Below are 26,020 nucleotides of genomic sequence, written 5' to 3'. Positions count from 1 at the left end.
TGCTAACACATATATATGGAATTTAAGAAAAAAAAAATGTCATGAAAAACCTAGGGGTGAAACAGGAATAAAGACACAGACTTACTAGAGAATGGACTTGAGGCTATGGGGAGGGGGAAGGGTAAACGGTGACAAAGCGAGAGAGAGGCATGGACATATATACACTACCAAACGTAAGGTAGATAGCTAGTGGGAAGCAGCCGCATAGCACAGGGAGATCAGCTCGGTGCTTTGTGACCGCCTGGAGGGGTGGGATAGGCAGGGTGGGAGGGAGGGAGACGCAAGCGGGAAGAGATATGGGAACATATGTATATATATAACTGATTCATTTTGTTGTGAAGCTGAAACTAACATACCATTGTAAAGCAATTATACTCCAATAAAGATGTTTAAAAAAAAAAAAAAAGAAACGAAATTGAGCTATTTGTAATGAGGTGGATAGACCTAGAGTCTGTCATACAGAGTGAAGTAAGTTAGAAAGAGAAAGACAAATACCGTATGCTAACACATATATATGGAATTTAAGAGGAAAAAAATGTCATGAAGAACCTAGGGGTAAGACAGGAATAAAGACACAGACCTACTGGAGAACGGACTTGAGGATATGGGGAGGGGGAAGGGTGAGCTGTGACAAAGCGAGAGAGAGGCATGGACATATATATACTACCAAACGTAAGGTAGATAGCTAGTGGGAAGCAGCCGCACAGCACAGGGAGATCAGCTCAGTGCTTTGTGACCGCCTGGAGGGGTGGGATAGGGAGGGAGATGCAAGAGGGAAGAGATATGGGAACATATGTATATGTATAACTGATTCACTTTGTTATAAAGCAGAAACTAAGACACCATTGTAAAGCAATTATACCCCAATAAAGATGTTAAAAAAAAAAAGGGAAGAAAATGCTATAAAGGACAATACTGTGTCAACCGACAAAACAGTACTGTGGACTGCAGATTGAAGAAATGTGTTGTATCAAAGTTAAATTTCCTGAAGTTAAACTATACTGGAATGATAGAAGAGAATGTCCTTATTTTGGAGAAATACATATGAAAGTATTTTAGGATATGGCCATGAAGTATACAACTTACTCTTACGTGGTTCTCTGGCTATTATTGCCACTTTACTATAATTTTGAAAGGATTTCTAAAAGAAAAAACTAAAAATATTAAACATGTAAGAACACTATGCATTTGGTAACTTTATAAATGGCACCTATTCTCACTGATAATCAGATCATTCCACACAGACTCCAGGAAAAAAAAAATCAGTCAAAAATGACTAAGAAGTGACAGTCTTCTGCTACTTTATTCCTTTTCCTGGTTCCTAGACAGAACTGACCATAATACCTATTTTCTACTCTATAGTTTAATATGTTGCAAGCGTGTCTTCCTTTGTGGTTTAGCCAACATTGATATAAATGTGGCTTCTATTTCAACTGTTAGATTGTTTTAAATACACACACAAAAATATACATACTCTAAGCAATAATTAGGTCATGATTTTTTGTTAACTTTAAGGGAAAAACAGTATTTCTCTGTAAGCAGCTAATACATAATTAATAAAATACATGCAAAGGATTAGAGTCTGGGATCCTTCTCGCTTATACCTTTAAGACATTTTATCCAAATGGAAATGAATTTATTCCTGAACTTCATTTCCAGTATCTGAAACTATGTGAATTGGTTCACTAAACTTCCACATTAATGGTTGAATATGTTAAAGATTTATTTTATATATTAAAACTGAAGAAAAATTATAGGAATATATTCAAGGCCTCACAATTCATTGATTTTAATGTTTGGGCTGGTCTACAGACTAGACAGGCTCAAGGTCAAGCCAATAAACAGGGTTGTCTTTCAGTTATCTCTTCATCAGGCTTTAGTTATACATAAAGAATTTTTTCCCCTTTCAAATGAATTCTACTTTATCTGAATTTTCTGAAGGTAAATTGTTTCTATCCCCTAATCCCAAATAGCAACTGACTTACAGTCTTCATTCTTTTTCTTTCCTTAGTAACTTCATTCAAAGGTTTGTGACTGCTTGATAGACTCCCCCCACCACTGTATCAACCTTTTCTTGTTCTGTATAACCAATTCACTGTTCAGCTGGAAGATATTAGGGGATATTAACCCTTTCTTTTCCAAGGCATGCTGACTTACCATCCTCCAGCTTCTCAGCCTCCTGTTTCACAGCATGGAGTCCTTGATCTTTAACAAATTTGTCTTCTCTTTCCACAATTGGGTTTAGAATCCCTGCTTCTTCATGATCACCTCTCTCTTGAGATTCCAGATGCTATTATACATTTTTTTTAAAATGCAAGTTCACATGCAGGAAAAGGGGGAAAAAGCAATTTAAATATCATAGATTTATCTCCCGTTAAGCACAATCCCAACTGTTAGAAATTAAAGCAAATTTTCCATTTCTAAAGCAGCAAGCTACAAGTTACCACCTTTGAAAGATTTTCAAAAGCACACAAGATTATTTCTTACTTTAGTTAAGATTTTTAAAGAGGCATTTGGAAAACATATCAGAACCAATATAATGGAAGCAAAGCCAATGCCCTACATAAAATTCTTAAGAGACAAATATCAGAAGTATCCTTACTGGGCTTCCTTGGTGTCACAGTGGTTAAGAATCCACCAGCTAATGCAGGGGACACAGGTTCGAGCCCTGGTCTGGGAGGATCTCACATGCCACAGAGCAACTAGGCCTGTGCGCCACAGCTACTGAGCCTGCACTCTAGAGCCCATGAGCCACAACTACCGAAGCCCACGCACCTGGAGCCCATGCTCCGCAACAAGAGAAGACACCGCAATGAGAAGCCTGCGACCGCAACAAAGAGTAGCCCCCACTCGCTGCAAGTAGAGAAAGCCTGCACGCAGCAACGAAGACCCAACACAGCCAAAAATAAATAAAATAAATGTTTATTAAAAAAAAAAAGAGGTATCCTTACTTTGCATATTTTACAACAAAATCTGATGAATTCAGTTAACCAATAAAGGCTATTCATCAACTATTAAAGGCCAAGTGTTATGGTGCTGAGCTGTAACACCGACAGTGACAATGGCATAGAATCTTTCAAGTTTATACTATGCCCAAGGTCTCCAATTAATAAATCTTATAATATTTAAATCAAATAAAAATGTAAACTTAAAATTTATTGTTTCTTATGGTCCCTTTCACGTGTGTGTGTGATTTTTCTTAATAAAAGTAAAATTTATTACTAGTGGATTTGTAGAGAATTGTCTCCTAGTATCCATTTTCCCCTTCTTCCTTTTTGTTACAGAATCCCTTAAGTTTTAGCAGAGCACAGGGTTGCCTAACTGGAGACCACATTTGCTAGCCTCCCCTGCAGCTAGACAGGACCAATGGAATGTGAGTGGACGTATGTATGCAACTTCTGATCACATTTATAAAAACAAAAGCTGCTTGCCCTCCACTTCCTCATTCTTCCTTCTCCCAGGTATGATAAGACAATTGCAACCACACAGATGTGGTTACACGCTTCATGAGAAAAACAATGAGATAGAGAATGGCTACCATGGAACAAAGGTGTCTACCTATCCTGGGGACTACCCACTGACCTTCAGTTTATTACAAGAGAAAGAATCTTATCTCTTACTTGAGCCACTGTATTCTGGGTCTCTTTTCCAATAGCAACAGCCTATACTTTTACTAACAGAGCTCCCATTTGCTGGGACCCCTCAAAGTGACAGGATTAGTCTTAAGGGCTTTATAAACTTCGTGATTAGTTATTACCACAACCCTGAAGGGTAAGCCACCCTTGTTTTATAGATTAGGAAACTGAGGCTCCAACAAGTCACACAAGTCACTAAAATGTTAGAACTGTAATTTAATTAAAACGCAGTGCTAACTCCAGGGCTATATCCCCTTTCACTATATCAGGTTGCTGCTTCTGCTGAATCTTATAAAGGGCAAATTTTTTAACCCTTCTAAAATTAAGAATTACTTTGCTATTCCACAATTTGCCTTTTCAAAAAAAAAAAAATTAACATGATCTAGTCTCAAGGATTTGTAAATATAGGAAGAAACACACTTAGCAGATACAGCTAACTTATCTAAATTGTAAAACAAAAACAAAATAAAGGAAAAAAACAAAACAAAACTAGAGTACACACAGGAATCAATTCAGTCTACACACAGGTGATCTCAGGATCCCTGGGATACTTACAAGTAGTATCAAAAATACAGCATTATATGAAATATGCAGGATCCCTCGTATATTGTTTTCTTTAGAGTTTCAACTGTAAACACTAAAGATAAAACCCTATTAGAGAAAAGGACCTTCCAGTACTCAGTATGAGTCCTTTTAAATGAAGATGCAACACAGACCTCCTGAATTCCACTCTAATTTGAATGATATAAAGTCAGATTCCACTGCAATTACTTTGCTCAACATTCAGCTAAACTATAAAATTCTCTTACATAGGAAGCCAAAAAAATTAAATGTAGTCAAATTCTAACAAATCATTTGAAAGCTACTATAACTTGCTATTAAACATAAAAGCCAGAAGGATTTTTAGAGACTATCTGGTAAGAGACATAAAAGGTAAGAAACTTAGATAATTTTTTCTTCTTCCTCCAACCTAGAGAGTACAATTGACATTTCTGAAGCATCTGAAAGATGCAGTGTTAACTAAGTCAATCCAAAGGAGTTTAATAAAATGCACAGATGTTATCTCTCTCCCTGTAAAAGGCTAGTTGCGTATTTATACAGCTATGGCACTAGCTTCATTGCTGAAATTTTAAAATGTTTGATATTGTGCATTTAGGAATAACTTCAAACCTAGAGTTTCGTACCTAATCATATTGCTAAACTCACCAAAGAAAGACGTTCAGGTTCTTTCCATTTGTTTTCATAACACATAACTGTTTGTGGTGTTATAGGATATTCCTCCAGCTCGAAGTCTTCACTGGTTTGTACTTCTTTTGTACACTGGTTTGTAAAATCACTCTGGCATGCAGCTACCATGAAAATTATAAAAGAATTTTTCTAATCGTATTGAACAGTGCTAAGATATATGGAATTCAATTGGTATATGTTCACCCTCTAAATGAGAAAATGCATGTTTCTCAGCTCCATGACTACTCACTATTACTGTTTTTATTTCTAGGATTTACTGGCAATTTTGTCATTTGAGGACAACTCTGAGGGATAAATCTATTAAACTTTTACAAAGTTTATGTTTTTAACTTTTTGCAAACCAGAGAAGAAGGAAATTATACTTTTGTTTTTTGAAAAAGAATATGCATAAAAATAGCAAAGTATTTATGAGTGAAATGAAATGACAGCTGGGATTTGCTTTAAAGTACTCCAGAAAAAAAGTAGAAAAAATAGGTGAAATAAAATTAGTAAAATGTATAACTGTTAAAGGTGGTGATACCTAAATAAAGGTTTATCATACTATCATCTCCTGTTTAGGGTATGCTTATAGTTTTTCATAAAAGTTTAGAAAAATAAGTTATAATTAGAAAAAACATTTCAATTATGTAAAACATAACTGTAATGACCTCAAGGGAAAAAACTGAGAAAGTGAAAGGATTTCTGAAAAGTACCTATAAGGAAATCTATTTCAATAAAGTTCTTTCCCTTCATCTTCCTTCTACTTCAAAATTAATTTATTTTATTATTAATAACTACAATATTTTTCAACAATAATAACTACTATACCATTTTTTTTTGACGTAATTTCTTTTTCTTTCTTTGGAGAAGACTTTGGCAGACGATTAGAATATATGTTTTTTAAGTCCAGTTCTCTCTCCTTTTCCTGAAAACAAACCCAACACAATTAAGAATGTAGAGTCTCAGTTTAAAATAAAAAAAAAATCCTCATCTTTTCAACTGGTATTTTCCTCACCAAATTGGAATATACCTAAGTTCAGCTTCCCTTTGTAACTACCAATTATAGAAAGGAATGTCTTTAGGACATTTAGGTTACGGTAGAGCAATGATTCTCCATTGAAAGTCCAATATGCACTAGCAGTCATGAAAATCAGAATAAGGCCAAATTCATTTTCTACCCACTCCTACATGATATAGTAATGTCTTCAACTGACTTCCAGGCTTAGCCACACAAAGAATTTAATTAGCATCTCTCAAATGTGGGTTCCAAATTAATGGCGAGTTAAAAATTAGACCATTTTTTAAAACACAAGTGTTCTTCACCATTTTGCGGCTATGGCTTTCTCTGAGAATTTGATTAACAAAATGAAAATTCTATGCAAGATAATGCATAAACACTTAATGTTGCACAAAATTTCAACCCATCAATGACCTCTGGATAGAATTAAGAAACACCTACTTTAACAGAATTAATTAATTCTAATGCTTCTTCTAGACACTGTGAAAAGGAAGGGCATTATTTGGAACAACTTTAAAAATAATCAATCATGGGGTTATCTGAGGAAGAACACTGAACTATTCAACCATGCAACACAGAAAAACTCTAGTTCCCATAACTTTCTTGCAGGATTTTATAACTTTTTTCAGTTATATCATTCCTATTAGTGTATCTAATGTCTCATTTTAACAAATATTTTCTTTATAAGTGCCAAAGAAAATATTAGAATTTTGTAAATGATATTGTACCAAAGTTCCAAATATAAATGATAACAATGTTTTAAAATAGAGTCTTCATCTAATATATAACATAGGGAGAAATGATGCCATTTAAAATAAAGTGCTTACCTTTAATTTGTGATGTAGTTGTTGTAGCTCATTTTGAAGAATTTTATTTTCATCATGAGCCTCATATGCCCTTTTCCTTTCAGCAAGCAACTGTCGCTGGAAACTGTTAGTACTTAGCTCAAGGTTTCTTGATAGTTCCTATGATATGTGTATAAATACATTAAAAAATAGTATTTAAAAAATAATTCAACAGTAAAATACTGCACTTAGTGTCAGAATGACATTTTCAGTGGTACTAAACAAGACATACAAATCAGGTTGGCCTTAGTGTTCATAAACATACAATAAAACGGAATATAGATTTACCAACAATTTAGTAAGATACTTCACCTATTATTCCTCTCTGTTTTCCACAATGATTTGTAGATAAATTCTTAAGCAGTTGCATCCAGAGCACATGGATAGTCATTTAAGTTGGGAGCAAGAGACAGCCAAAGGATGTGATGAGAAGCACTGGCTTTTGGGAATCATTGTTTGGGCAAACAGAACCTGAGGCAGCCGTGTAAAATTACACAGCACTATTCAAGGTGCAGCGACCATCATCCCAGTTTTTACTTATTTCAGCTCTAAAGACACACAGGATCAAAGTGAAAGGATGGAAGATGATATTTTAAGCAAATAGAAACCAGAAGAAGGTGGGCATAGTCATACTTAGATAAAATAGACTTCAAGGCAAAAAGGGTAACGAAAGAAAAAGAAGGTCATTATCTAATGATAAAGTGGTCAACACATAAAGAAGACAACAATCATAACACATACACTCCTGGGACTTCCCTGGTGGTCCAGTGGGTAAGACTCTGCGTTCCCAATGCAGGGGGCCCTGGTTTGGTCCCCGCATGCATGCCACAACTGAAGTCTGCATGTCGCAACTAAGAAGTCCACATGTCACAACCAAGAGTTTGCATGCCACAACTAAGAAGTCCTTATGCCACAAGTAAAAGATTGCACATGCTGCAACTAAGACCCAGCGCAGCAAAAATAATAAATAAATAAATAAATATTTTTTAAAAAACACATACACTCCCAACACCCAAGCACTGAAACATATTAAGCAAATACTGATAGATCGTAAGGGAGAAATAGACAATAATACAATAATAGTAGGGAACTTCAATACCACACTATTAGCAATGGAAAGACTGTCCAGATGGAAAATCAGCAAGCAAATGTTGGAACCACACTTTAAAACAAATGGACTAACAGACATATACAGAACACTACATCCAACAGCAGCAGAATACACATTCTTCGCAAGTGCACATGGAACAGTCTCCAAGATTGATCATACTGACCACAAAACAAATCTTAGCAAATTTAAGAAGAATAAAATCATACCAACTATCTTTTCTGACCACAATGGTATGAAAATAGAAATCAACAACAAGAAGAAAGTGAAAAGATTTATAAATATGTGGAAATTAAACAACACACTTCTAAACAACCATTAGGTCAAAACAGAAATCAAAAGGGAAATTTAAAAATTATCTCAAAACAAATGAAAATGGAAATACAACATACCAAATCTTGTGGGATGCAGTAAAAGCTGGAAGTTTAGAGCATTAATGCATATATTAAGAAATTAGAAAGATCTCAAATAAACAACCTAACTTTACACTTCAAGAACTCGAACAAGTTAAGCCCAAAGTTAGCAGAAGGAAGGAAATAATAAAGATCAGAGTGGAAATAAATGAAATAGAGACCAGGAAAGCAATAGAAAGGATCAACGAAACTAAGAGCTGGTTCTTTGAAAAGATAAAATTGACAAACCTTTACTTGGACTAAGGAAAAAAGAGAGAATTAGAAGTGAAAGAGGAGACATTACAGCTGAACTACAGAAATGCACTGAATCATAAGCAACTAGTATGAAAGATTATATGCCAAAAAGCTATGTAACCTAGAAGAAATGGATACATTTTTAGAAACACACAACCTACCAAGACTGAATCAGAAAGAAACAGAAAATCTGAACAGACTAATGAGTAATGAGATTGAATCAGTAATCAAAAAACTCCCAACACGGAAGAGAAACACGGTGGAGGTAAGGGGACGTGGTGCTCACCTCCCCCCATGGACACATCAAAAATACACCTACAGGTGGAACAATTCTCACTGAAAACTAACTGGAAACTGGAAAAAGGACTGAATAAGGCTGTAAGGAAGAGGTAATCACACAGGAATGGAAGAAAAGCGATCAGGTAGGGACCTGTGCTCCTGGGAGGGAACTCAGAGGAAATAAGAAATTGCAAAGGTGGATACCCACCCTGGGTATCCAGGAGTGAGTGGGTCAAGCCACAGACTGGGTGTCCCGGTCCTGGGGTCCTATGTGGAGGAGACAAGCCTCCTGGACTGCTTGGACAGATAGAAAGGCTGGAGAAGCCTGGACTCTATTCATGAGGTGTGAGCACTGGCCTGCCTCCGAAGCAGGGTGAAGAGAGGTCTGCTCTAGCAGCTGCCGGATTTCCCACAACCGTGCCACTCTGGGCCCCACTGTACCACACCTCAACACCTCCCTACCCCATAAACGCAGAGAAACCATTCAGGCTCCCCTCCCCTGTAGAGCACAGTGGAGGCTGGGAACAGCAACCAGCTGTGAGGGGAAAAGGGGTCTTGCCTCTGAGGAGAGGTCTGGGTGGTTGCTGGGTTTCCCACAGCCACCTCACCGTGCACCAGTGAATGCTTTGGCTCTACTCAGTCTGTGCCACAGTGCGGCACTGGATGTGGGACAGCCACGACCAGGAAAAAGACTCTACCATGGGTTGCATCTGAAGGAGCCACAGACACCTACACAAGCAGTGCGTTGAACCTTTGTATGTGAAAGGCCCCACTTGCTTCAGCACTCCCTACTCTGGGGCAAAGGTCTTGGTGCTGGGAGAGAGAAAAACACACACGTAAAGGGAACAGAGGCAGCTTGAGCCTGACACAAAGGGCTTCTGCTTCAGCAACTTGGGATCAGACCCCGCCCCTGACAGAGAGGTGACAGCCACTGAACAGAGAGAAAGTCCCATCTCACACCAGGAGCCAGCTCTAGCCCCTCCATCCCCAGTCACACCCCACTACCAAGGTAAGAGGAGCCAGCACAACATCAGGAAAGATGTGACTGGCATCCACATCAAATCCAGCCCTCCCACCAAAGGCACTGGGCATGTGCAGTCTGCATAGGGACACTCCCAAATAAGAACACCCCTTCAAGTCCACAAAAGGTCACTGCTTCACCTTAGTTCATAGAAGCAGAGAAAAGTAAAATTAGGGCTTCCCTGGTGGCGCAGTGGTTGAGAGTCCGCCTGCCGATGCAGGGGACACGGGTTTGTGCCCCAGTCCGGGAAGATCCCACATGCCGAGGAGCGGATGGGCCCGTGAGCCATGGCCGCTGAGCCTGTGCGTCCGGAGCCTGTGCTCCGCAACGGGAGAGGCCACAACAGTGAGAGGCCCACATACCGCAAAAAAAAAAAAAAAAAAAAAAAAAAAAAAAAAGTAAAATTAAAAGGCAGAGGAACTATTCTCAATTCAAAGAGCAAGAAAAACACCCTGAAAAAATAATGAAATGGAAATAAACAACAGATAAGTAATTCAAAGCAATGGGTAATAAAAAGCTTAACTGAATTAGGTAAAACAATTGATCTAAACACTGAACATTTTAACAAGGAATTAGAAACATAAAAAAAACCCCACCAATCAGAAGTGAAGAACTCAACAGCTGAAAAAAAACACACTGAAAGGAATGAATAGCAGGTTAATATGGATAATTGCATAATTGACCTGGAAAATATAATCATGGAAATCACCAAATCAGAACAGCAGAGAGAAAAACACATTTTATAAAGTGAAAGCAATCTAAGAGATCTCTCCAATAACATTAGGTGTTCCAACATTTGCATTATAGGGGTTCCAGAAGGAGAGAGAGAGAGAAGGGGATCAAAAATGGATTTGAAGAAATTATGGCTGAATACTTCCCAAACCTGAAGGAGGAAACAGATATCCAGATACAGGAAGCAGAGAGGGTTCCAAACAAGATGAACCCAAACAGACCCACACCAAGACATACAATTAAAATGGCACAAGTTAATGAGAATTCTAAAGGCATCAAGAGAAAAACAAAGTGTCATATATAAAGGAATCCCCATAAGGCTATCAGCTGATTTCTCTGCAGAAACTTTGCAGGCCAAAAGGGATAGGCATGATATATTCAAAATCCTGAAAGGGAAAAACCTGCAACCTATGATACTCTGCCCAGCAAGATTATCATTTAGAATAGGAGAGATAAAGAACTTCTGAGACAAGCAAAAACTAAAAGAATTCAGCATACTAAACCTACCCTAAAAGAAATGTTGAAGGGTCTTCTCTAAATGGAAAAGAGGTAAGAATCTGTAGGAAAGGGAAAATCCCAGTAGGAAAGTCAAATACACAGTAAGGATTGAAGATCACTTAAATAAGCCAGTATGTAGATTAAGACAAAAAAACTATAAAAGCAACTATAACTAAAATTAAATAGTTAAGGGATAATCAAGAAGATGTAAAATATGATATCAAATACACAAAATGTGGGTTACGAAGGTAAAACATGTAGATCTTTTAGAATGTGTTTGAATTTAAATGATTACCAGTTTAAAACAAGTAGATATAATTATGAGTCAACATATATGAACCCCATGGTAAGCACAACTGGAAAACAAGTAATAAAGTGGCAATAAGTATGTACCTATTAATAATTACTTTAAATGTCAATGGACTAAATGCTCTGATCAAAAGACATAAGGTGGCGGACTGGATTTAAAAAAAAAAAAAGACTCTTGAATATGCTGCCTACAAGAGACTCACTTCAGGGGTGAAGACACACAGAGTGTGAGAGGATGGAAAAAGATGTTTCATGCAAACAAAAATGACAAAGTGTGGGTAGCAATACTCATATCAGACAAAATCATATCAGACTTTAAAATAAAGACTACAATGAAAGACAAAGAAGGCCTTATACAATGATAAAGGGATCAATACAAGAGGGTATTACACTTGTTAACATAAACATACCCAGTACAAGAGCACCTAAACATATAATGCAAATACAGACATAAAGAGAGAAGTTGACAACAATACAACAATAGTATGAGATGTTAACACTCCACTGACATCAATGGACAGATCATCAAGACAGGAAATCAATAAGGCACAGAGGCCTTAAATGACACAACAGACCAGTTAGACTTAATTGATATCTATATGAGACTACATGCAAAAAAAGAATGCACATTCATATCAAGCACACATGGAACGTTCTCCAGTAGAGATCACATACAAAGTCACAAAACAAGCCTCAACAAATTTAAGAGGACAGACATTATTTCAAGCATCTTTTCCAACCATAGCAATATAAAACTAGAAAATCAACTACAGAAAGAAAAGTGGATAAAGAACAAACGTGGAGATTAAACAACATATTACTAAAAAAACAATGGTCACTGACAAAATCAAAGAGGAAATAAGAAAATACCTCAAGACAAATGAAAATGAAAGCACAACTTTCCAAAATCTATGAGATGCAGCAAAAGCAATTCTAAGATGGAAGTTCATAGCAATACAGGACTTCCTCAAGAGCAAGAAAAATCTCAAACAACCTAACCTACCACCTTAAAGAATTAGAAAAAGAGCAAAGCCCAAAGTCAGCAGAAGGAAATAATAAAAATCAGAGGAAATAAAGATTTAAAAAACGTAGAAAAAGATCAATGAAACCAGGAGCTGCTTTTTTATAAAGATAAACAAAATTGATAAATGTTTAGCCAGGCTCACCAAGAAGAAAAGGGAGAGGACCCAAATGAACAAAATAAGAAATGAAAGATGATAAATAACAACCAATACCACAGAGATACAAAAAATCCTAAGAGAACACTGAACAGTTATATGCAAACAAACTGGACAATCTAGAGGAAATGGACAAACTTCTAGAAACATAAAGCCTGCCAAGACTGAGTCAAGCAGTTTTTTTGTAATAAAAAAAAAAAAAACAGCAAACAAAAGTCCAGGACCAGATGGCTTTACAGGGAAATTCTACCAAGCATTTAAAGAACTTATACCTATCCTTCTCAAACCATTCCAAAAAACTGAAGAGGAGATAACACTGCCATATTTATTCCACAAGGACACCATTACCCTGATGCCAAAACCAAAAGAAGACACTACAGTAAAAGAAAGTTACAGACCAGTATCTTTGATGAATATAGATGCAAAAATCCTCAGGCAAAGTACACGCAAACTGAATCCAGCAATATGTAAAAAGGACTACACAACATGATCAAGCTGGATTTATTCCAGGGTCACAAGGATGGTTCAATATTTGAAATCAATGTGAACACCACATTAACAAAAGGAAAGATAAAAATCATATAATCATCTCAAAAGACACACACAAAAAGCATTAGATAAAATTCAACATGCATTCATGATAAAAACTCTCAACATAATAATGGCCATTTATGACAAACCCAGAGCCAGCATACTCAATAGTGAAAAGCTGAAAGCCTTTCCACTAAATTTAGGAACAAGACAAGGATGCCCACTCATACCACTTCTATTTAACACAGTATTGGAAGTTCTAGCCACAGCAATCAGACAAGAAAAATAAATAAAAGGCATCCAGATTGGAAGAGAAGAAGTAAAACTGCCACTATTTGCAGATGACATGATACATTACATAGAAAACCCTGAAGTCTCCAACCCAGAACTATTAGAATTAATGAATTCAGCAAAGTTGTGGGATACAAGATACGTATACAAAAATACATTGCGTTTCTATACACTAATATTAAACTATCAAAAAGAGAAAGTAAAAAAAAATCCTGCTTAAAATTGCATCAAAAATAATAAAGTACCTAGTAATGAACTTAACCAAAAAGGTGAAAGACCTACACTCTGAAAACTATAAAACACGAATTGAAGATAAAAAAAGAAATGGAAAGATATCCCATACTCTTGGACTGGAATAATTAATATTGTTAAATGACCATACTACCCGAAGCAATCTACAGATTTAATACAATCCATGACATTTTTCACAGAACTAGAACAAGTAATCCTAAAATTCATATGGAACCACAAAAGACCCCAAATTGTCAAAGTAATCTTGAGAAAAAAGAACAAAGCTGGAGGTATTACCCCACGAGATTTCAGATTATATTACAAAGCTACAGTAATCAAAACAGCATGGTACTGGCACAGAAACAGACACATAAATCAATGGAACAGAATAGAGAGCCCAGAATTAAACCCATGCGCCTTTGGTCAATTAATCTATGAGAAAGGAGGCAAGAATATACAATGGAGAAAAGACGGTCTCTTCAATAAGCTGTGCTGGGAAAACTACATGTAAAATAATGAGATTAAAACATTTCCTTACAACATATACAAAAATAAACTCAAATGGATTAAAGATCTAAATGTAAGACCTGAAACCACAAAACTCCTAGAAGAGAACATAGGTGGAAGCCTCTTTGACATAAATCCTAGCAATATTTTTTTGGATCTGTCTCTTATGGTAAAAGAAATAAAAGCAAGAGTAAACAAATGAGATGTAATTAAACTTCAAAGTTTAAAACTTAGAACCCATTCCATAGGTTGTCTTTTCATTTCAACAGAAATGAAACCACCAAAACCAAACAATCTGATCAAAAAATTGGCAGAATACCTGAACAGACATTTTCCTAAAGAAGACATACAGATGGCCAACAGGCACATAAAGAGATGCTCAACATCACTAATTACTGGAGAAATGCAAATCAAAACCAAAATAAGATATTGCCTCACACTTCTCAGAATAGCTATCATCAAAAAGAATACAAATAATAAATGTTGAAAAGGATGTGGAGAAAAGAGAACCCTTGGTGGGAATGTAACTTGGTGCAGCCACTATGGAAACCAGTATGGAGTTTCCTCAAAAAACTAAAAACAGAACTACCACATGATCCAGCAATTCCACTCCTGGGTGTATGTCCATAAACAAAAACACTAATTTAAAAAGATACATGCACCCAATGTTCATAGCAACACTTTTTACAATAGTCAAGACATGGAAACAACCCAAGTGCCCATCAACAGATGAATGGATAAAGAAGAAGTGGTATGTGTATATGTATGTATGTATGTGTGTGTGTATACATGCACACACATAATGGAATATTCCTGTCATAAAAAAGAATGAAATTCTTCCAACTGCAGCCATGTGAATGGACCTAGAGGATATTATGCTCAGTGAAAGAAGTCAGAGAGAGAAAGACAAATACAGTATGATACCACTTATATGTGGAATCTAAAAAACAATACAAATGAATGTATATGCAAAACAGAAACAAACTCACAGATCTAGAAAGCAAATTAGTGGTTACCAAAGGGGAAATGGAAGGGGAGAGGGCAAATTAGGGGTACAGGATTAAGAGATATAACCTACCATGGGTAAAATAGACAACCAACAAGGACATATTATATAGCATAGAGAATTATAGCCATTATCTTATAACAACTTTTAATGGAATGTAAACTGTAGAAATACTGAATTACTATGCTGTACACCTGAAACTAATATTGTAAATCAACCATACTTTAGTTTTAAAATTTTTAATTAAAACAAACCAGGGCTTCCCTGGTGGCGCAGTGGTTGAGAGTCCGCCTGCCGATGCAGGGGACACGGGTTCATGCCCCGGTCCGGGAGGATCCCACATGCCGTGGAACGGCTGGGCCCATGGGCCATGGCCACTGGGCCTGCACATCCGGAGCCTGTGCTCCGCAGCGGGGGAGGCCATGGCAGTGAGAGGTCCACATACGGCAAAAAACAAAAAACAAAAAAACCCAAAAAACCTCCCAACACGGAAAACTCCATGACCACACGATTTCACCAGAGAATTCTACCAAACATTTAAAGAATTAACACCAATCCTCCTCAAACTGTTCCAAAATATCGAGGAGAATGGAACACTTCTGAACTCGGAAATTCTAAGAAGCCAGAAATATCTTGATACCAAAATTAGATAAGGATACCATATAAAAAAAGAGAAAACTATAGACCAATATCCCTCATGAATATAGATGCAAAAATTCTCAACGAAATATTAGCAAACTGAATTCAAGAACACATTAAAAGGATTATACACCATGGCTTAGTGAGATTTATCCCTGGGATGCAAAGATGCAAATACAAAGATGCAAATACATCACATCAATAAAATGAAAACTAAAATTCATGTGATCATCTCAAAAGATGCAGATAAAGTATTTGGCTACAATATCCTTTTATGACTAAAACCCTTAACAGATTGGGCATAGAGAGAATGAATGCATCTCAACATAATAAAGGACATATACAACAAAACCACAGCTAACAATATACTCAGTGTAGAAAAACTGAAAGCATTTCCTTTAAATCAGGATCAAGAGACAAGGTTGTACACTCTCACCCCTACTATTCAATATACTACCAGAAGTCCTAGCCAGAGCAATTAGGCAAGACAAAGAAATAAAAGGCTTCCAAATCAAAAAAGAAAAAATAAAACTGTCACTATCTCCTGATAATATAATCATTTATATAGAAGACCCTGAAGAGTTAATCAAAAAACTGCTGGATCTAATTAATGACTTCAGTAAAATGGTAGGATATAAAATCAATATACAGAAGTCAATTGTGTTCCTTTACACTTAAAATGAAGCAACTGAAAAAGAAATAAAACTATTCCATTCATAATAGCATCAAAAACAATAAAATACTTAGGAAAAAATTTAACAAAGGATGTGAAAGATCTGTACAATGAAAACTACAAGATTTTGCTGAAACCAAAAAACACACAAACAAATGCAAAGATATAACATATTCATAGATTAGAAGAATATTGTTAAAATGGCTATACTACCCAAAGCCATCTAAAAATTCAATGCAACCCCCATCAAAACACCAAAGACATTCTTCACAGAAGCAGAAGAAACAATCCTAAAATTTATGTACAACCAAAAGAGAATCCAAAAAGGCAAAGCAATGCTGAGAAAAAAGGACAAAGCCAGAGATATCACACTTCCTGATTTCAAACTATACTACAAAGCCAAAGTAATAAGAACGGTATGGTACTGGCACAAAAACAGATACCAGGATCAATGGAACGGAACAGAGAGCCCAGAATTAAGTCCCAGCACATACGGTCAACTAATATTTGACAAGACAGCCAAGAACACACAATGGGGAAAGGATACTGTTTTGAACAAATGGTACTGGGAAAACTGGAAAAAAGACATGCAGAACAATGAAGCTGGACCTTTATCTTACACTGCTCACAAAAATTAAACTGAAACGGACTAAAGACTTAAATATAAGACCTGATACCATAAAACTCCTAGAAGAAAATGCAAAGAAGCTCATTGTTACTAATCTTGGCAATTATTTTTTGCAAATGACCTCAAAAGCGCAAACAACTAAAGCAAGAAATCAACAAATGGAACTACATTAAATTCAAAAGCTTCTGAAGAGCAAAAGGAACAATTTACAAATTGAATAGACAACATACAGGATGAGAGAAAATTCTGGCAAACCATATATAGGATAAGAGGTCAATATCCAAAATATATAAAAAACTCAGTCAACTCACTAACAAAAATACAAACAATCCAATTTTTAAAATGGGCAGAAGAACTAAATAGACATTTTTCTAAAGAAGGCATCAAAATGGCCAACAGGCACATGGAAAGATGATCAATAAGGGAAATACAAATCAAAACCACAGTGAGATATCACCTCACACCTGTTAGAATGGCTCTCAAGAAGGCAAGAGACAATAGGTGCTGGCAAGGATGTGATGAAAAGAGAACCCTTATACACTGTGGGTGGGAATGTAAACTGGTCCAACCACTATGGAAAATGATAGGGAGGATCCTCAAGAATTTAAAAATAGACCTACCATACAAACCAGCAATTCCACTTCTGGGTATATACCCAAAGGAAATAAAAACAGGATTTTCATGAAATACATGCACTCCAATGTTTATCACTGCATTATTCACAATAACCAAGATGTGGAAACAACCCAAATGTCCATCAGTGGATGAATGGATAAAAAGATGTGAATATATATACACATAACAAAATTTTTTTAGCCATGAAAAAGGAGGATATCCTGCCATTTGTGACAACATGGATGGACCTTGAACACAATATAGTAAGCAAGATAACTGAGACAGAGAAAGACAAGTACTGCACAATATCACTTATGTGTGGAATCTAAAAAAGTCAAACCTGTAAAAACAGAGTGTAAAATGGTGGTTACCAGGGGATGAGGGCTGGGGGGATAACTGATGGTGTTTAAGGGTACAAACTCGTAATGAGGAGTAAATAAGCCATAGAGATCTAATACATCATATAATGAATGTAGACAATAATACTGCACTATAATTATGTAACACTGATAAACATCACTACAGTGAGTCATATTACAATATTTAAGTGTATCAAAGTAACACACTATACACCTTAAATTTATTTAAATTTATTATACAATGTTACATGTCAAATTTATTCAATTAAAAAATTTTCTTTTAAATAACTTGTCAAGATACCATTTCTAACATCTGGATGAAAAAATGCCTTTTATTGATATAATTATAAAATTTTACTACAAATGTAATAAGTGTTTACTTTAAAATATTAAAAAATCACAAAGAATAGAAAATTTTAAAAAGTGACAGTCTATCACTCTGTGATAATCACTGCCACCATTTTGGTGTGTATAATTTGAGACTTTTATACATTTTTCTCAGTAAATAATATCATAAATGCCTTTCTATATCAATAAAAACACTAATATCACAAAAATTTTTAAGGAGGTAACATTCTATATTATAGATTATCAAAATTTATTTAATCATATTCTGCTCAACATTTGATTACTTCCAATTTTTCCTATGGTAAACATCCTATTACACATAAATTTAAGCTTATTTTTTATTATTTCCTCAGGGTAAATGCTAAGAAATTAAGTTTCTGGGTTGACAGACATTTATACGATTTTAACGCTTTTCAAAAGCATTACCAAATGACTGCTGGAAAGATTGCAACAATTTACATTCTCTTCAAAAGTCTACTAGCCTTTATTTTACTATATTCTTGAAATAACTGGATATTGAAAATTTTAAATCTATTGGACTAGCAAAAAAGGATATTAATATTTTAATTTGTATTTCTTGGATTAATACTTAAGTTAATTTTTATGTTTATTGGCCATCCATATTCTTTATAAACTTTTTATATAGTGTAATAGGAATTTAAAAGATAATGACACAATAGGGGAAAAAACAATATTGAAAAACAAAACAAAAAGACTAAGAATTTTCCAGAAAGAAAAATATAAAAAGAAGATATAAAAAGAGCTGGAAAAACCATCACAATTAAGACTGGATCAGGAAAGAATCATCAATGGATGTTAAACTTTGATGGGAAATAAGATATATAAATTCCAAGTGGCTCACCACAGACTGCTTATTGGTTTCACTGAAGAGGAAAAATCGTAATTGTATATATGGTGTACAAATCAAGAAACATCGGTAAAGTGATCAAAATTAACATCAACAATAAAGGATACGTGAAGATCATGTACCTCGCTGTGATACCTTAAGAAGGAAATTACATCACCTATTCAGTATTCTAGCCAAGAATACAAAAACCTCAGTCTAACAATAAAACATCAGAGGGCTTCCCTGGTGGCGCAGTGGTTGAGAGTCCGCCTGCCGATGCAGGGGACACAGGTTCGTGCCCCGGTCCGGGAAGATCCCACATGCCGCGGAGCGGCTGGGCCCGTGAGCCATGGCTGCTGAGCCTGCGCATCCGGAGCCTGTGCTCCGCAAAGGGAGAGGTCGCAACAGTGAGAGGCCCGCATACCGCAAAAAAAAAAAAAAAAAAATCAGAGAACTGCAAATTAAGAACATTCTATTAAATGAAAAGAGATGGGGTACCATATTCTTCAAAAATGTGAATGTTGTAAAAAAGACAACAAAAGTATGAGGAAATGTTCCAGATTAATGAAGGCTAAAGACATCTAGACAACCAACACACTACCTGACTCCAGACTGGACCTTGTACTGAAGGAGTAAAGTGGCATAAAAGACAATATTAAGTCAACTGAAAAAACTATATTGTGGAGAGATTCGAGAAAATTATTTTACAAATGTAAATTTATATCATAATTATACTATGTTTATACAAGGGCATATCCCTATTATTAGGAAATAAAACCAGTGTATTTAGGGGTAAAAAGCATGTTGTGTGGAACTTGCCCTCAAATCGTTTTTTAAAAATTTACACATGTACATGTATGTCTGTGTTCACATGACAGAGAGAGAGCATGTGTACATAAGACAAATGGGGTAACATGTTAACAAAAGGTGAATCTGCGTAAAGAGTATGAGAGTGTTGTTAGAACTACATATATATTTACAACTCTCTGTAACCTTAAAATTAATCCCATATAAAAAGTTTATTTAAATAAGTGTACCCTTCGATATTTGGAGGCAAAACAGGAAATCACTATACATAAAGAAAAAATGTTGAAAGCTACTGGAGTTAAAAAAAAATCAAGTTCTAAGTGATAATAGCTGTCAACCTAGACTCCAAGACCCAGTAAAATTATCATTCAAGAGTGATACAAAGACTAGAAAATTTTACCACTCAGAAGCCCTCACTGAAAGAATCACCAAAAGATAAGAAAGACAATGAACCGTGAATGAAAGGTGCAGTAATGAGCAACGGTGATGTGCAAGTAACAATGGTGAGCAAAGAAACTAATGGTAAACCTCATAAGCATGGTTAAAAAATTGAGGAGTTTCAAAATAAGGTAAATTAAGACAGACAATAATAATGTGGAAGATGACATGAGAAGAGACTGGAGAAAGAAAGTGTTCTACTGTCCTGAGAGAATTTGAAAAAAAAAAAAAAGATATTAATTGCTTCAGACTTCCTTAATTCAAGTACACATATCTTAAAAATTCAAGGCTAAACTCTAAAAGAATAGTAGAATCTGTCATTCTGAAATCAATGGAAAGTCAGGGTAAAGGGTTAAGAAGCAGGAAGTAAAAAAAAGAAGCAGAGAGAAAAATGATAATTTTGTTTTTAAAGATAACCCATGTAGATCTAACAATCTCAGTAATCCCAACAAACATAAATAAATAGTTTTGTGGAACGAGATATTCTTATGTTGGATCCTTTTTAAAAATGAATTTAGTCAAATATTGTACAAGCACAGAGATAAAACATTCACACACAAAAAGATGAAAGTAAGGGGCCTCCCTGGTGGCGCAGTGGTTGAGAGTCCGCCTGCCGATGCAGGAGACACGGGTTCGTGCCCCGGTCCGGGAAGATCCCACATGCCGCGGAGTGGCTGGGCCCATGAGCCATGGCCGCTGAGCCTGCGTGTCCAGAGCCTGTGCTCCGCAACGGGAGAGGCCACAACAGTGAGAGGCCCGCATACCGCAAAAAAAAAAAAAAAAAAAAAGATGAAAGTAAAAGAAAAAATATATTAGGCAAAAAAAAAAAAAAGTAGTGTAGATTAAATAGGCTTTAAGACAAAAAGCATTATTAGGGAGAGAGAGGAATTTTTATTCAACATTGAAAAAAAAAAATCACCAGAAAGGCAAAACAACCCTGAATATGTTTTAGTTTCAATTCTGAACCTATAAATAACACAGCTTCCAAACATGCTACGTTTTTTGGCAAGCTTTATCAAGAAAAAGAAGAGGTACATATTAACTACATTAGGAATAAGAGTGGGGTATGTAACTATAGAAGTGACAGAAATTTAAACATAATAAATACTATGAAAAACCTAATGCCAACAAATACAAAATCTGAGATAAAATGAATAATTTCCCAGAAAAATATAAATTATTAAGACTAAAAATATAAGATCTGAGTCAATCTACAAATGAAGTGAATAAGTAGAAAAAATTTAAAAAAACAAAAACAAACTAGATCCAGGTTTCAGAAGTGATAATCTACAAATTTTAAGACAGAGATATTTCCTATCTTTTATAATCTGCGAAAGAGAATAGAAAGAAGAAAAAGCTCTCCAAGTCATTCCCTGTGAGAACTTATATAACCTTGATGCCAAAACTGGATCAGGACAGCTTGAAAAAATACATCATTTTTACATATTATTTTTACATTTTCCATTCTTACATATGCATATTGCTGCAAAAATCCCAAATATTAGCAAAAGGAATTCAGCAATGTACAAAAATTACATCACAAGAAGCACTTCTCCCATAAAAGCAAAGCGTAAGAGTAATGTAACAGTAAAAATATATAAATGTAATTTTCCATGTTAATTAAATGAGAAAAAAATACTTGATCACTTTAATAGTCGCAAAAAAAGGCATTTGAACATTTGACAAAATTCTCCACTATCTGTGATTTAAAACAAAAATCTTAGGAAGCTAGTAATAGAAAAGCTAGTAATTCTTCATCTATAATACATATTATACACATACACAGAAAAGATCAAGAAGGATATATGGGCTTCCCTCGTGGCGCAGTGGTTAAGAATCCACCTGCCAATGCAGGAGACACGGGTTTGAGCCCTGGTCCGGGAAGATCCCACATGCCGCGGAGCAACTAAGCCCGTGCGCCACAACTACTAAGCCTGTGCTCTAGATCCCACGAACCACAATTACTGAGCCCGTGTGCCACAACTACTGAAGCCCGCGCGCCTAGAGCCCGTGCTCCGCAACAAGAGAAGACACCGCAATGAGAAGCCCATGCACCACAACGAAGAGTAGCCTCCGCTCACCGCAACTAGAGAAAGCCCAAGCGCAGCAACGAAGACCCAACGCAGCCAAAAATAAATTAAAAAAAAAAAAGGATATACACTAAAATGCTAAAACTGATGATATCTGGGTGTAAGAATGTTTTTATTTTTCTCAAGTTTTTAAAAATGTATATGTGCTACTTATACAAAATAAAAGGACAATTTCTAAAAATACATTTAACTGTAAAAAGTCGAATAGGAAGAAGATATATCAACTTCAGAATAGTTACTTCTGAGGAGGGAGAGTAGAAGAGAGATGTTTTGGAGAAAGTGCACAGGGGAACTTTAACATCTTATTTTTTTAAATATGACCTAAAGCAAAATTAACAAAATATCAAGTAGGTAGATGAATGTTTTAAATATTATTCTCTTTTTTATACGTTCAAAATATTTCATAAGAAAAAAAGTGCTTTAAGAAATTAAAGATATGGAATAGAAAAAGAAGAAAAATTTTTGGCTGGAAGGACTACGGGTGTTTTTCCCCTACTTCACTGTAAGTCTAAAAATGTCTTTAACAAACATTTTTATAATATAAAAAAAAGTTAAATAACTTATTTTTTTCCAAAATGAAAGAGCACAGAATTCTAACTGTTTAAAAGAGAGAAATAAAGGTTTACATAATTTAATTTTTGCAAGCAAACCCAAAGGATAACTGAACTTACCTTCACTTATTTTTTATTAATTAATAGAGCAATATATACTTAAATAACAACACTCCATTTGTTAAAACAGGTCTATAAATGTCAGTTGTTTTATTCATTGCTCAGTGTTACTGTAACTCAATTCTGAAGGCTTAGACCCTTGTATAAGCAAGGAACCTATAGCTGTGGTCCCCAACCTTTTTGGTACCAGGGACCGGTTTCATGGAAGACAATTTTTCCACGTACTGGATAGGGATGATTCAGGCAGTAATGTGAGCTTCACTCACTCGCCTGCCATTCACCTCCTGCTGTGCAGCCCGGTTTCTAAGGGGGCGGGGAACTCCTGCCCTATAGGAACAGTTTTTACATTCCTAGTAGGTGGTCATGCAGCCTCTGTACAAATACCTGTGGTGGCAGAAAAGCTCAATAACATAAAGGGTACTGATTTCATTATCATTGGACAATTCCAACTATTAGGAAGCTCTTGTTTATAAATGAGTGGAAACCTGCTTCCCAGAAATATCCATTAGGTTCATGTTGCCTTCAGGAACATCCAAAAGCATATCTGTTTCTCCTCTTTCACACAACAGCTCTTTAAATACTGAAGTTACATTTTCCCTTAATTTGAATCTTATCCATAATTTCATGCTTCTTCCACTGTTCCTTATATGCCAGTTCTTTGACCCCTTGGCTCTTCTGCTTGCTCTCTACAGGTCAGTTTGTTACCTAAAATTGGGTACCTGTTATCAGATGTGATCTGGCCAGTAAAATAAGTTATTATTACCTTGAGAGCCTAGGCACCACCATACTCAATTAACTTTTTTCTTTCAGTTATCTTTTTAAACAGTTATATGATTATAGGTTCCTCAACTGAAACCTTAGACTTTTTAAAAAACTGAATAACTTTCAAGCCAGGTCTCCCCATATGGTATCCATAAAATGAATGGAAAAAAATTGAGGACTCAACAGTTAACTTGATTAAATTTTATCCTGCTTGTTTTCTGCCAGATTTTGAACCTAAGGAGATCAATTCAATCTCATCTTCTCATCCATCAAATTAGCTGTCCCTTCTATTTGTGAACCTGTCCACGAATGCCACTTTATTTCATTGATCTATCCATCCATTCATTCCTTTAAGAGACACTAATTCTAGCCAGATAGTGTATCAAATGTTGCAAATACAAAATCAAATAAGACTTGTTCTTGTCCTTAAGGAGCCCACTCAAATACACTGATAAACATGCTGAAAGGGGCAGGGCCTAACATGGCACCCCAAACACCCACCTAGAAATGTTCTCTCCAAGCTGACAGCTGTGTGTTTATTTGCACTCTTTGGGTTCAGTTACTGATCCAACTGTAATGCTTTCTAACATTATTTTCAACCAGTCCACATTTCTCCACTAAATCACAAATATGAAAGATTTACTGTATCTACTGTATATCAAGATATATTCTATTTATTATATATCAAGATATACCTATTAGAATCCAGTAGATACAGTATATACCTACAGAATATAGATGTATGTAGTATATATTATATACTATATAAATGGTATAGTATAATCTGTAGTATATATTGTATAGTATAGAGCATATAGTTTAGAATATGGATGTATACATATACTATATGTAAATAGTAGAATATAATAAAGTATACCTCACTGTACCAATCTACCAACCTCATGGGGAAAAAAGTGAGGATACTTCTAAGTGAGAAATATTTTCCAAAACATACTCAAAAATTTGGTAGAGACTGGCATTAAGTATACTGATTGATAATTTCTAACATCTACTTCCACCTGCCTTTGAAAACACTGGTACTTGTTTTTTGTTACTTTTCTTGCCTTTCTTACTCTTCCTAACTCCACAAAGAATACTGACAAAGATTCTGAAATCACATTCACAGGGTTCTTCAGTCCTCTGAGGTATAATTCATCTAAATCTGGAGACTGAGATTTTTAAATGAGTTACCCATCACTTATTATTTCTTCATCTGCCTCAAGCAGGAAAAGAAAGAAGCAAAACATAGAATCCAAAAGTTATGTTTCCTTTGAGCATTTCAAGTGTTGAGTTTTGGTAGAATTACTCTAATGAAACTTCTACTGTTTTCTTTTAAAATGTTTGCAAGCCTTTGCTTACTCTGAGTTTTTGTCTTCCAACATTGTTAGATTTTACTCCACAGTTAGCGCCAAAAATAAAACACATTTCCGAAGTGTTACCTACTCAACAAACTGCATATAGAAAGTTAATATGAGAGATTCTGAAAAAATGATTTGTTTCTTTAACAGCATGTGGATACTGATAAAACAGCCAAGGTTAATTTTAATCTTAATTCATGCTACCGTTAAAAATTATGAAAAAAACACAAATGCACTATAAGAGGAACATATTATTCAGCATTTAGATACATGATAAAATCCTAAGGCTTTTACTAAAATGATAATAAAATAATAGAGCAACAGAATGGGAGACAAAAGACTGCAGCTCTAGTTCCAGACATGTGGTCCTAATGACCTGTGCGACTCTATGTAACCTAGAACATGGTAAATAACATCTGTCTGTCATAACCTCCTCAACTGTAAAATGCTTGAGTTGGACTAGAGAGTGCCCCATGAAGGGGTTTCATGGGCTGCCTCAGATTGCTGGGCAAGTGACTTTCTAAAGCCCTCTCTGCAGCCTAACTCACCAATCACCACACAGAATAGTTCAAGTTCACCCTTTGTCTGGTTTTCTATGAAGAACTGCTAAAATTTGAAAAACCGATGGACCAAATCAGTAGTTGTAAACTTAAAAAAAAAAAAAAAAGAACGCTTAAAGTCCACTGAGCTCAATTTGAAAACCAATGCACTAAACCATTTCT

General features: G+C 35.6%; 1 protein-coding gene across 2 annotated transcripts in view; it reads right to left on the bottom strand.

The window, feature by feature from the left end:
- LCA5 (lebercilin LCA5) overlaps nucleotides 1-26,020 on the bottom strand; it is a 76,757-nt gene that overhangs the window by 8,841 nt on the left and 41,896 nt on the right. For both annotated transcript variants that reach the window (XM_060030314.1, XM_060030315.1), the window contains 4 exons: nucleotides 6,708-6,845; nucleotides 5,691-5,787; nucleotides 4,842-4,984; nucleotides 2,158-2,290 (listed from right to left, as the gene is read on the bottom strand). In XM_060030314.1, the coding sequence (XP_059886297.1) occupies nucleotides 2,158-2,290; nucleotides 4,842-4,984; nucleotides 5,691-5,787; nucleotides 6,708-6,845 (511 nt within the window). The remainder of the gene's footprint in view (nucleotides 1-2,157; nucleotides 2,291-4,841; nucleotides 4,985-5,690; nucleotides 5,788-6,707; nucleotides 6,846-26,020) is intronic.

The sequence above is a fragment of the Delphinus delphis genome, chromosome 14, assembly GCF_949987515.2.
Source record: "Delphinus delphis chromosome 14, mDelDel1.2, whole genome shotgun sequence".
In the NCBI taxonomy this organism is placed as follows: Eukaryota; Metazoa; Chordata; class Mammalia; order Artiodactyla; family Delphinidae; genus Delphinus; species Delphinus delphis.
This window is presented reverse-complemented; position numbering and strand designations above follow the sequence as displayed.